Source organism: Gymnoscopelus braueri (assembly GCF_963280865.1).
Source record: "Gymnoscopelus braueri genome assembly, chromosome: 1".
Lineage (NCBI taxonomy): Eukaryota > Metazoa > Chordata > Actinopteri > Myctophiformes > Myctophidae > Gymnoscopelus > Gymnoscopelus braueri.
Window position 1 is genome coordinate 19,837,313 of NC_137603.1, and position 14,084 is coordinate 19,851,396.

Consider the following 14,084-nt stretch of genomic DNA (forward strand, 5'->3'; position numbering starts at 1 on the left):
GTCACATACAGTACACAACATTTGTAGAGGCGGCCGTAGCTTAGTGGGTAGAGAGGCCGTCTGGTAGGTAGAAGGTCACCGGATCGCGCCCCGGTCCATGTATCGAAGTGTTGCTGAGCAAGACACTTCCCTAACTGCTACCGCCTGAGTGCTCATAATCATCTGGGCAGTCATCAGCTGGGTGAAGCTGAACCTGATATTCCCACGCAGGACTAACAAAGGTCTCCTGTTCCCTTCTTTCCATGACAATCTTTTTGGCATAAGCTAAAGACTCCTGGTTACTTGTGTACTTAGTTAATTATTTACTTTCTTACTGCCCTTTATGCCGGCTGGCATGTAGGACAGCAACAAAGAATTTCCACTCCCGTCTGCTCTGGGCCAGCGTCTTGTGTACAAATACTATAAATGCAACCACCACGTCACAAACCCAACCCCACTAACCTTTTTCTTCTCATCTGCCACCGTCCTCAGGGCAGCCAGGTCTCTGTACGTCTGCAGGCCGGTCGTCATGGTGTCCATTTGCGCTTTCAGAGAGTCCAACTGGCTCACCATCTTGGTCTCCAGCTGTTCCACCTTCTGAAGGTCCTGCAGCAGACGGTGATACTCTGGAAGAAGAGACAGGAGAGACACAACAACATCAGGTTACCTCACCAATACTGGTGTGCGCCCATCTCCCGTTTGTTTGCCTGTATCTTCTATACAGAAATCATTCTGTGTCAACTGAACTTGGCACCATGGCACATGCCTTGGGGGTGTGTCCACGCCAATTTTGCTATCTATAGGGTGCATTATGTGCTCCATTTGTACACTTTCAAGTTATAGGGGTCCTTCAAATTATAACGTTTGAGAACCAATGATCTATGTATTCCACAAATCTCTGTCCGTCGATCCATGTTTTCTTCTCAAATATGGAGATGACTGACATGATGGCATAGTAATGCAGGAACATCCGCGACATCCGTATTGCCCAAATATGGAGTTCCAAAAGGATGCAGACTTGGCCAACACATTCTAATCAGTTCATCCTTAAGTCTAATCTAGTCAAGTGGATATGTGAGCAAAATGTGGAGAAATTCCCTGCAGGGCAGGCGTTCCTGAGATATCACGTTCACAAGGTTGGGATGTATGGAACATACAATAAACACAGCTGTCGCCGGCAGAGGTATAAAAGCGTGCACAAGCATAAATGAGGCTTTACTGTACTGTGGGCACTGGACAGAGACATTCCGTTTCCTACACTAAATAAACACAGTGGTATCTGGGCTACTTATCGACGTTCTGAAGTATGTTCCACTTCTGAAGACGAGACCCGAGCCGAACTGCCATTGTTCTGCACCTGCTGCACGCTGCAGCCAACGCAACATTCCGGTAGCATAGACAGATCGCTGTTAGCAGGTTCTTTTGACTACTGGTGGTGCGCGTGTGCGTCTTTTTTACGCGCTCGTGCATGTGTCTGCAGAGGAAAAGGAAGTGGATGGGTTCCTCTTGATAGGGTTCAGGCAGTAAGTAGGGCTGCCAGGCGACCCCATAGGTCAGACAGTCAGTCCATCAGCCGGGCAGTGAGACAGAGCAGCTGGAGACTGGTTCTTCATACAAACTGCCCCCATCAGCACATCTCTGCCGTTATCCTCAACGTCTTTCACAACTCCTCATTTGACCTAAAGATTCATAGTCCCCCTTTGACAGCTGCAGCTGAGAAACATGTCAGCTCCTACACAGCCTGAACCAAAGACTTTATATACAGTACAGTATAGAAGAACTTAGACATGAATTAGGAGCCTTTGGACTTTGGACTTTGGAGCATTACTAGCCCTTGTAGTTTGTGGTAACCCCAGTCTGTGGTTATGTAATAGGCTTGCGGCCAATGTCTTTATGACCACAAGCCTATTATTGGCAAATGAGATTACAGCCTATTGAAGAGAAGAGAAGAGAAGAGAAGAGAAGAGAAGAGAAGAGAAGAGAAGAGAAGAGAAGAGAAGAGAAGAGAAGAGAAGAGAAGAGAAGAGAAGAGAAGAGTTGGAAGGGGTAAAACTCTGATCAGAGCCAAACCAAAGTGTATAAAAGTTGAATCTCTCACAGTGTCACAGTTAACTGCTGAAATCAGCAGCACAGAGTCAGCTGTAATGTGAGGACACGGCAAGTCAAAGTGAAGCAGGCTTGAGATCAAAAGATTGTTGCTTAATTCAAATCCCTTCCTCAACACCAACTTTCTGGCTACCCTTGAGCAAGGCACTGAAATATGTCTTAGCTTAATGTTTATAGCCTTTTAATTTTTTTTTTTGCTCCTAATAAAATTGTTTATTTTAAGCTGTTTTGTAAAGCGACTTTGGGTACTAAGATTATTATTATTATTATAATGGCTATATTGGTCGTAAAATAGATACATTTGTTTGTTTGTGTGTATCATTGTATCATGAGTGTGTGGTCATAGGTGTGTGTGTGTGTGTGTACCAACCAGATGTCAGTCCATGAGCGGTGCTTTGTGATTTGGCCATTTCAGTTTCCTTAAAGCTCAGGTCCTCTTGCATGCTCCTCAGCTCACTGGCTGTCACTGTGTCTATTTGCCGCATGCGTGTCATGTTCTGCACACACACACGCGCGCGCACACACACACACACACACACACACACACACACACACACACACACACACACACACACACACACACACACACACACACACACACACACACACACACACACACACACACACACACACACACACACACACACACACACACACCAAAGATTTGAGTTAAAAATGTTCGCTTTAAAAGAAAATAAATATATTAATTTGCACACATTTTCTCGATTTTTCAAAAATAGCAGATCTACAAGCTCATAGCGCGGCGCCGTGCTATGAGCTTGTATATCTGCTATTTTTGAATAGCCAAAGTGTAAAATAATGCTTTTTTTTTGCGTTCCAGGTCTCAATGGGTTAAACAAGTAGTTCGAAATGGAAAAAACCCACACCTTCTCTTGGCCCCACATAGCAAAAGAGTTTCAATAGGAAGACAATCTATGGCAAAGAAGATCAACCACAGAACCTGAATTGAACACAAATGAGATCAACCACAGAACCTGAATTGAATACAAATGTCATTCCATGGTGGGCTGTTACAGCACCACCAGATATCAGCTTTAGGGTCGCCGCTGTTGTATGGATGAGACAAAATGTCTCCCCCAATCGCAAAACCCATGAACCTCCCTGGTTCTCCTCTTACTCTGCTTAGGTGCTCCAGCAAGGCCACTGTGTTGGCCTGAGCCTCCCTTGCCTTCTCCTGCTCCTGGGTTCTGCACTCTTCATATGACTCCAGGAAACCTGCAGATGGACAGAGAGATACAGATGGAGAGACGAGCGGCAGAGAAACAAACAGAGGAAAGACGGGCATGCAGAGATAGGCCGGAAGAGACACAGATGACAGAGAAGCAGACAGACGGAGCAAATATTCCGTTGTATATAGATCTCATCTGATCATATTCCATGGCCATTGTACTATATTACTTAGTATAAACAATCTGCATGACCCATGTACTGACATGAAACAATGTATCCTATCAAATAGTCCTTGAGCAAGATACTGGACCACTATGTGTTCGCACTACGTATTCTCAAAATTTTAAACATATCATTTAAAAAATGTTGCAAATTTGTAAAAAAATAAAAAAATAAAATGCAACTTCAGCTTTTCCAGGACCAAAGGAAGGCTGAAACCCAGAAACCACGACAATAGAGTAGTAAAGAAAAAAAAGCTTGAAAGGGTAAAAATTGAACGTTACTGTCAATGTCCTGTTCTCTCCTCTTCAGCTCCTTGTACTTTTGGTTGCGCTCCCCTGTAAGAAAAAACAACATTGGGACCTGAGTGAGCTGTGCCAATAGGCTTCTATAGCCTTGTGTCTTAATGCTACGACCATCTATTTTCTAAAATAGTCTTTATGTCTTTGATAACTGTGAAGCATCTTGCAGCTTATTTTTTAACTGACTACATATGTACATATACATTAAATAATCATCATCATCATAATACATAATGATTGATTTAATAACTTACTTAGTGATATTAATTATCATACATAGCAACTACCAATAAAGAGTTAAACATCTGATTCCAAAACACAGAATAAAACACATCCCTGATGTCAGTCCCCAAATAGGGAGCTGAAAATTAGCAATAGCTATAAAGTCTCTGGGCAGCACATCAGTTTCATGCTCTTTATTGTAACTGTTAAATTCCATTGTCCCTATCAGAAAGAAAAGAAAAGTTTAATGCAGTACTAGCTCCTAGTGTCTAGCTACAAACACATCTATGAAACTGAAAGGTCTAAAAACGATGACACAGATACTTATTTGGGAGCAAGCAAGACACCAGACACAGGTTTGAGCAAATTTCAGCCTTGAATCACAACAGGATTTCCCTTATAGCGCCCCCTAGTGCCGCTCCTGACCACTGGTCATCTTGCTCTGAATAATCTGCCAAAAGTACAGCTTGAGGAGGGGAGTTCAGTGTGTGTCTTAAAGGAGCACTTCACCCCTGGAAGAAGTTCCAGGGGTGACCACAGGGGGGACCACAGGGGGACCACAGCGTATCACTGCCTATAACTTCAACTCCCAGAATGCTTTGGTGCCTTGTGGCAGGGGAGGTTCCATGTGGGTGTGATCTCCAACAATAACATCGAAACAGCATGCCAGTGTCGCCATGTCTGCTTATTATAAGCGGCTTCTTTCTAAAATGTAGTTGATATTTGGGCTTGTTTCCAAATGTTTTGATTGCTGTTTAAACCAGTGGTTCTCAAACATGTTCATGTATTTTTCCACAGACCCCCATCTGAAATTATAATTTGTGTCAGGGAGCCCCTAACAAATATGTGTCAAAAATATTCCACATTTTGAAAAGCAAATAAAAATATTTTGCAAAAAAAAACAAAAAATCCACATTTTGGACTTTTTCCCCCTCAAGATTTTTTTGTAAATAGCAGATCTACAAGCTCACAATGGGTTGCGAAGCGTTGTGAGCTTGTAGATCAGCAATTTTCAAATATATAATATCCCATGTCTAGGTAAAGTGCTCTTGGCATAGTTATTTTTCTTTTGGGCTTGTTTTCATAGACCTGGCTGCTTATTTCTCTCACAATATCTGGCAACACTGGCTGTCCTCGCAAACGTTCAGCTAGTTACATATATGTCCAAGGATTCGTTAGTGATGTCATATCACTGGGACATCCTCAGTATCTTCATGCAGTTTCACTTCCGTGTCGCATAGTATTGACATCACTGTCACATCCTTGGTATTATGATCCTAGCCTTTCGTGACGGTGTTTGTTTACCAGCGCTGCTACTCCACGCTGTATTTTTTTTTTCAAGCTTGCGCTTATGAAACACTACACAGGATTATTATTTCATGTCAACATTCAAGTACAACTATCAGAAGATAACTCAGGTAAAGTAATGCCTCACTCTGCATGCAAGGGCCGCTGGCCGCAGCTAATGGGAGTGGCCGAGTGGGGAAAGAAGGTTGAACAAAGTGTTACGGACACCCCATTGGGGCTGTCTTTTGAGATGGTCTGACTGAGACACGCCGAGACATGTAGTGCGGAAAGGAATGAGACCAATCTCTCATGATGCAAATAACGTCACGAATATTGCGAACATTACTAGATATCTAAAAACACAGATTATTCACAAAAAAAACCCAGGATCTTGTTTCTTCACTCCTAAACTTCATTAAAAGACCGAAAACTTCTTCCAGGGGTGAAGTGCTCCTTTAAGAGGAGCTTACAGTCAGGTTGCGTTTTGAAAACCTGATTTAAAAAGGAGGCAAAAACAACACGGATGCCCGGTGCCTGTGCATTGTGCACAATAATGGTATTCATACAGCGGGAACAGTTTAGCAGTTTAGCAGCAATGGAAGATTTTCCACAATGTTAATGTTAACAGCCATTTGCTTACCATCTGTTATCAACATGAAGATGGGAGAGAAGCATGCGTGGAGGAGAGGAAAATACATGACAATGTTACATGTGTATAAAGGGGAGTTAAAAGGGGACAATTAAATAATATGTTACACACAGAGTCAATGATTGGAGACAACATAATGATATCTGAGGATAGGATAGGATAGGATAGGAGACGAGACGAGACGGAATGTGTCCTGGTGACAGGCGCCATTACACATTAAAATCATGTGTTAATTTAACATACAAATTAACTATCAGGATTTTGATGTGTATTGAACACCATGCTACTGTGTTTAAGGACACACACTCAGTGTTTGCTAGTATAGACACTGCAGATGTGAAAGGCAAAATGAGAGTGAGAGAAAAATAGAAAAAGTTAAAGAGAAATGTTAAGAGAAATTAACTTGGAAGACTATGATTATCAGTCAGTGAGTAACCAGTCAGTCCGCTGACTCAGTGAGAATAAAAGTCACTTTGCAAGGAAAGCAGTTTGCCAGCTAGATAAAACAGCCAGTGAGTTTTGGCAAACTGGCAAACATACAGTAAAATCAGTCAGTTACATAATGTCACAGTGTGCCAACGACATACAGCAACATGCTACTGTGCGTTGTAAGGATTGAACAAAGGTACTGCTAGTTCACTTCATCCTTAAGAGAAAGAAAGAGAGACTGAGACAGAGAGTAACATAAACCGATGAGGAAAATCTCTGTACAGTGACTTTAAGCCAGCCAGCCAACCAGTAACCAGGCAATCATTCTAGACAGACAGACAGACAGACAGACAGACAGACAGACAGTACCATGGGACTCTTCCACATCCTCCAATCGTCTGATCTCTTCATTCATCTGACTAATCCTTTCTCTGGTCTCTTTCAACCTGTGTGCACACGCACATGAGCGCACAGCTTTAGTTCAGGAGTATAACATTTTTAAATTACAGCAACATTTGAGAATTTTTCTGTGTACAATGGCTACAGTTTCCTACAACACAGAGACAGCAACCACAACATAAATGTGACAATGTGTTTACTGTTTACACAAACAGATAATCCTTATTCAGGGATATGGTGGCTGCAGTTAAAGGGATGCAGAAGTCAGGAAATGACCTGGAAATTCTCTCTCTCTCTCTCTCTAAAATCACAAATAACCAGTACACAGTTATCATATCAAATACTCACTGCCGTTCCATACTGGCTATCTCCTGATTGTCATCTTTGACCTGGACGACAAAACGGAAAACAAAGTTATGATTATCTTTTGAGAAAATGCAACCAAAGTATAACATATGAAACGCCTTTAGCTAGTCACGTCCTAAAGAGACAAACTGATGTGGGGTTATTACAGAGGCAGAGTATTGTCGTTTGTTTAGTATTTCTTGTGCAATATGTATTATGCTATTTCTTTTCATGCACAATCCTTCGCTGAGTTTGTTACACCCTCAACTTGTTACCATGTATAATAATAACATTCGTTATTTATAACAACCTCTGTTAAACTGGGCGCTGAGGCTCAGGCATTCCTTAGTTCTCCTACAAACAAACATTCTACACTACTTCCTCATTAGTGTAGCTCTTTGTCTGTTGTCTATGAACAGTCTACTAAAAAATGTTCTGAATTCTGAATATGTTCTGCAATGTTGCATTAATAGTCCTGTTGTTCCATGTACATTGTCAGTAGTCTTGCATTAAAGGGAAACTTTGATGATAATTAAAGTGAATCCTATCGTTCTATTATAAGGACGACATATGAAAACCTACATTTCCCAGCACGTTCTGCGTGCCGAAAGCTGGCGGAGAAAAATACACTGTTTTGCATAGGCTGGTATAAAGGAAGCTCTCCACACACAGAATGCATGGGACGTGCTCGCCTCACAATAGAATGATAGGATTCAGGTAAAAAACAGCTGGAGTTCCCCTTTAGTTGTTAAATGTCTTTTAGTTGGGTTGTCAAGGGCATGGCACCAGATGTCAAGGACAATTTTGCTTTTATTGTAGCCTTATATAGTTGTTTAGACATGGGGTCCCAGGGGTCCCCAGCTAAATTGTTGGTAGTTAGGAACCAAATGGACACTTAACAGGGTTGTAAGTCCAAGTTATGAGTTATGGGGGTCCATGGCCTCATGCATACCACACTGGGGGTCCTTGAAATTAAAAAGTTTGAGAACCATTGGTTGAGACTCACCTGTTTTAACAGTTTCTTTCTTTCCTCCTCAGGGGAGCCCAGATTCTTGTCCTCGGCCACCATGGTGTCTCGTCTCAGCTGCAGATCAGACAGCGTCTCGTGGAGACGCACTGCTTCCTGTTTGATCTGAGAGTGCTGCAGCTCCTGTAAGGGAGGGAAAAAAATATATGCATGTGTCAGTCTATATCTATCCATTATTAATGTATTTAGAACCAAACAGTTTAACAGTGTGATATAGTCGGGTATACTAAGTACATTCTTCCTTATTCATGAGAAATCATCTTGTCAAATATGGAACTTACAGCGTCGTACATCTCCTTTCTCGTCATCAGGCCATCCAACTCCTCCTGAGAAGCAAACAGCTCCTGAGAGAGAGAGAGAGAGAGAGAGAGAGAGAGAGACAGAGACAGGAAATGTAAAAAGAGGCAGACAGAAAAGAAAAACAAGGCAACCTACTGGTGTGCATAGATGAGCTGTTTCTAGTACAAATGGTGGACACATTTGTGGCCACTGTTGGACAACAAAGTACTGTACAATACAGAGCTTAAGTGATTAATCAGACTAATCAATACAAAATTGTATTCAAATATTTTCGTGTTGATTCGTTGGCGTAAAAATTAAAAAAGACAAAGCTTCGATGAACTTACACAAGCAATACCAAAGACAAAGTGGGACCCAGTGCCTCCCTGCTTGTCACTCAGCATCAAGGGTTGGATTGGGGGTCTCTGTGACATACTAGCGTCATGTCCAGGGGATGTACTTGTACATCAAGCTGCCTCACGCTACAGAAACAGGAGATAGGCTCCCTATGGGCCTCATGGCTCGGCAAGGCTTACTTTACACAAGCAAGTTTAAGTCGGTTAGAGGCATCCTGTGGTTTACCTGCTGGCCTTCATCACTACATCCTGTGGTTTACCTGCTGGCCTTCATCACTACATCCTGTGGTTTACCTGCTGGCCTTCATCACTACATCCTGTGGTTTACCTGCTGGCCTTCATCACTACATCCTGTGGTTTACCTGCTGGCCTTCATCACTACTGTACATCCTGTGGTTTACCTGCTGGCCTTCATCACTACTGTACATCCTGTGGTTTACCTGCTGGCCTTCATCACTACTGTACATCCTGTGGTTTACCTGCTGGCCTTCATCACTACATCCTGTGGTTTACCTGCTGGCCTTCATCACTACTGTACATCCTGTGGTTTACCTGCTGGCCTTCATCACTACATCCTATGGTTTACCTGCTGGCCTTCATCACTACTGTACATCCTGTGGTTTACCTGCTGGCCTTCATCACTACATCCTGTGGTTTACCTGCTGGCCTTCATCACTACTGTACATCCTGTGGTTTACCTGCTGGCCTTCATCACTACATCCTGTGGTTTACCTGCAGGAGTTCTTCATTGGTGGCTTTCAGGGAAGAGTACTTCTCCTGCTGGTCAGTGGACATCTTTTTGATGATGTCATCGGCATTCTGCTTCTCTCTCTCTATGTCTTCCTCTACTGCGCGGATCTTGTCCTCTTTCCTATGAAGACACGCACGCACACACACACACAATTAATTAATTTGCCACACTGTTTCAATGTTGTAAACCATACTTGACATGGACATTTATTGAACAGAGATGATTTATTTCCACAATAAGAGTATTAAAGTATTATAATGACTTCATAATGACAGTCACAGGTTTCAGAGTGTCATCTCCCCAACTACAATATATCATACACCATTATCTAGTGTTCTATTAGTTCTATTTTAAAACATGCCTAATAATAAAGATCACACTATAGGGGATGTAGATCTAATGTGGGAGGTCCTGTGTTAAACTGACAACTTCAGATGTGTGTGTGTGTGTGTGTGCGTGTGCGTGTGCGTGTGTGTGTGTGTAAAAAAATATATATATAAATATATTTTCATGTACAGTATGGCAAGGCATAAGCACATCAATACATTTAGAAAATATTTCTGTATCTTTAGAATTATCTTTTATTGTAATCAAATTATGACTATTATGCCCAGCAGGTTGTCAATGGTTAGCCAGCAGGAGCCATGTGTCCACACTAAGAACAAAGGTCTTCTGTGTCTTACTGCACCTCAAGACAAAACTGTTTCACATACTGTAGAATAGATTCAACTTCCTGATTGCCGTGACAAAGAAGGTAAGAAGTGTATTCCGTTATATGAAATTATTATGAAATAAGTCATCGCAATAAGTTTATATCTATAGAAAGGAGGGGAGCCAGGACAATATTTCCAAGTGTGTTTCTTCGCATTTTTAAAACAATGAAACAATGAAAACACGACAGTAGCCGTGACTTGGAAAAATCTAGAAATCTAATTCTGAAACTAAGATCGTCAGTTGTTATTACATTATTAGAAATTCACATGTAAAGGCTGCTGTAATGTTCTCAGTCCAATATGTAACCATACTGTATAGCCTACATGTTACTCTAGCATCAATCAAATGCTGATTATGGAAAGTGGATTCATCTTCTCTACCAGTTACTTAGGAATTGTGTAATTTTCCAGCTATTATAATAAAAGTGCCCTCCACTGAGACCAGGGTTCTAAACACTTACAACTAACTGGTTTATACTAGGTATTTTAACCCATTGTGAGCTGGGATTCATTAATTATTCTAAATCTAATAATTCACAAATTCCTAGTTCACTGATGCTACAGGAGGCCAATAATAAGTGGAGGCCTCGAAACCACAGGGCCCAGGCAACTAAAGACCCGTATATGTTCTTGTACCCCTACATGTACAAGTACTGTATGCATTTATGTCAAAGAAAAATACAATCAAAGGGTTTTATTTAAAAATATATTGCGGGACACTTGAGTTAAAAATCTACCAGTGATAATTATTTTTTAACTGATGCCATCTTTTAAGCATAAGTCTACCCACGACCAAAGCACTTAAAGACATCATGAAATGGCTTTTTGAGACTCTTGTTGTGATTCTAGTCTAACAGAAGCCAATCGCAGTCTACCGTCCCCTCAGGCTATAGAATGTAAAACGACATACCATACCACTCATATCCAGAAAGAGAGAGAGGCAGTGCTGAAGCATGTTTATGTTACTGTATTGCCTATGTCTCCCCTCAATACATACTGTAGAGCCATGGTTCTCAAAGTGGGGTCCCCCAGACACATAGCCAGGGGGTCCGCGAAATAATTCACAGATTATTATTATTATATTTTTTATTATTGTATTGGGGGGGGGGGGGGGGTCGCTAGTGAAAGTTACAGGAGTTCTTACTGTATGGTGTGTGTGATATGAAATGTGAGCTTACCATAATCACAGTAATCCTTAATCATATTCAAGGGCTTTTGGAGAGAAATGAGACACACAGTCACTCTCTAATTAGAGTAGTGGTTCTCAACCTTTTCAGGCCATGACCCCCCAAAATAATCACATTTGAACTGGGGACCCCCCAAAATAATCATCTTTGAACTGGGGACCCCCACCCTGACAAGCACTTGGAATTGTAGGAGTTGAGGCATTACATTTAGTTTGACTTGGTTCCACAGATAAATATTGTGAAAATAGCAGATCTACAAGCTCACAAAGCCTTGCAACGTTGTGTGCTTGTAGATCTGCTATTTTTAAAACGTTTGCCTCTTTCTTATATTATTTGACCAATGTCTGACCAGTTTTTATGTTGTAGTTTGTTGATTACTTTTGATGCAGTATTGGTCATTTTCCTTTTCTTTTCTTTTTTAAGGTATTAAAAAGTCCTTAAATTGTCACTTCACTGTCATCTGAGGACCCCCCCAAAAATCATGTGGGGACCCCCCTGGGGGGTCCCGACCCACAGGTTGAGAACCACTGAATTAGAGCACCTCAGAGGGCAGGTGTGTGTTACACAGGTGTGACGTCAGCTGTGTAATACAAATAGTTCCAATGGCATCTGAATGTACATGTATGTGGTTTGTAAGTATATGCTTATTGGTGTTGCGAGGATGAGGGGGTACCTGGGAACATTTCTCCCCTCCAAGGGGTACCTGGGCCAAAAAAGTTTGAGAACCCCTGCTGTAGAGTACTGTTTAAGTTTAAAAATGGGAATGTTTGTAATGCAATGTCTGGCCATCATCTTGAATTAGATTCACAACAGTAGCAGCCCAACAGTGTCTCCAAAATGAGAAACAGCTGCATGTGGAGTAACATAATACTGTATAGGAATCACACAGGTGAATGAAATGACATGACATGATTCATGATTATTCACAAGGAATTGCTAATGTAATCACGCATTATTTTCGTTTGACAGGAAGTAATTAAGATTGGACTTTTATGGACTTTGACATAAAAATACACAAAACATTATAATTATCTCCATTATGACCATGGATATTCTCTAAAAGTGTGAAAAAACATGTTTTTCATTTCATGATGTATTTAAGATGTAATTCAATTTACATTATATTGGTGCCATTCCCTAGCCAATAAAGAACAAAGGGAAGATGAGTGGTTGATAAAAGGCTCTGGGCTATTTCTGAACTTGACCTAGATTGCCAGTAACCGGTCCCTTATTCCTCTAAGTCACGTGATGCAATTAGCACCAACCCAGCGTAACCTGGGTTATTTAAGGAATAGGTGCTACAGTGCAAACTTCTAGTGAGATTTGTAGGGCTGGTAAATTAATATTCGAATTTCGAATATTCCTCAAATATGGGGAAAATGTGTATATTCGAATATGAAAATTAATATAAAAAAAAAAAAACAATGTATCAAGTTATAAAACAAACAAAATATATGTTTTATTGGATCTGTGCACTTGATACATTGTTTTTTTTATTGTCCCCGTCAAATAAACATATTCGAATATATTCGAATATCTGCCAATTTTTAAGACCAATATTCGAATATAATTTCTGAGGAAATTTACCAGTCCTAGAGATTTGTGAGTATTTGTTTTTCATCAGTGGGACTGATTTTTTATGCTTTATTCAGAAAGAGAATATCATGAATGTTGTGAGGAAAATCCAAGGTGTTAAACTCTGAAAGTGTACCCACAACGGGCCAAAAGTTGAATGAACAATCCGGATCTTGCTTTGTGACTAGTGGAGCCACCAGGGTGCTCCATATTCTTCTGTTCTTCTTATCCTCTGTATGAAGGGGATTGTACAAGGCAGCTCCCAGATGTGGAATGTGAAGAACATGAAGCAAGGCAAATTTTAAAAAGCCCCAAGCATAAATCCATCCATGTGAATAAAGGTTTTTGATCCCTACCCTAATAGACAGGATCACACAGTGTGCACACCACTGCACCGGTCATCGTTTAAGCCAATACGTCTGAATCCCATTTCAGAGAGTTATTTCACTGAGACCGAACTTAAAAAGCATTTACTGACATGAGGCCTTACCAAGACTGCTACTAAAATGTAGCCTAGTGCGATTTTCGTTTTTCAAGTTTCATTTGGCGTCAGTGTACAGCAGGAAGTAGCATTTAAGTCGAGATCACAAATCCCGATCTAGTCTCACAATCCTAAATTCATGTTTTAATTTGACTGTTATCTGGAAGGCCACAAAGAGTGGAACAAATATTCTGTTGTCCATAGAATTAATAAGTATGGTAGAGAATCGGTAGACAGAGAGAGAGAAAAAAGGTCATATAATCCCGTCTCTTTTATGTGTTCATGTGTGAAAACAGTGTGATGTAAAGAGCTAGTGAAAGGTGGTAACTAACTTTAACTGTTGTTATGCAACGTCTCTGCATCATTTCTGGTTGTCCTGCTGTTGTTCCCTCAGCCCCTCTGGGAAAAGACTTCTCCGTTGACGTTCAACAAGATCCAAAAGATAAATTAAGAGGTCATTCGTTTTTTCTTCTGCCCTGGTTGCAAACATCACGTTCTGTGACAGTCAGATAAACTGCAGTGAAAGCCCCGGGACATTTTGCTTCGGTAGACAATGGCCCTCTTTGTTTGGCCCTCTCATACACTGT

At 41.1% G+C, this 14,084-nt stretch overlaps 1 protein-coding gene across 2 annotated transcripts in view; it reads right to left on the reverse strand.

The window, feature by feature from the left end:
- The window catches only part of ift74 (intraflagellar transport 74), a 36,850-nt gene that overhangs the window by 5,091 nt on the left and 17,675 nt on the right, over positions 1-14,084 (reverse strand). For both annotated transcript variants that reach the window (XM_080428406.1, XM_080428407.1), the window contains exons 9-17: positions 9,523-9,661; positions 8,437-8,499; positions 8,135-8,278; positions 7,132-7,172; positions 6,754-6,830; positions 3,780-3,833; positions 3,224-3,321; positions 2,456-2,582; positions 442-605 (exon numbers count right to left, since the gene is read on the reverse strand). In XM_080428406.1, coding sequence (XP_080284532.1) covers positions 442-605; positions 2,456-2,582; positions 3,224-3,321; positions 3,780-3,833; positions 6,754-6,830; positions 7,132-7,172; positions 8,135-8,278; positions 8,437-8,499; positions 9,523-9,661 — 907 coding nt within the window. The remainder of the gene's footprint in view (positions 1-441; positions 606-2,455; positions 2,583-3,223; positions 3,322-3,779; positions 3,834-6,753; positions 6,831-7,131; positions 7,173-8,134; positions 8,279-8,436; positions 8,500-9,522; positions 9,662-14,084) is intronic.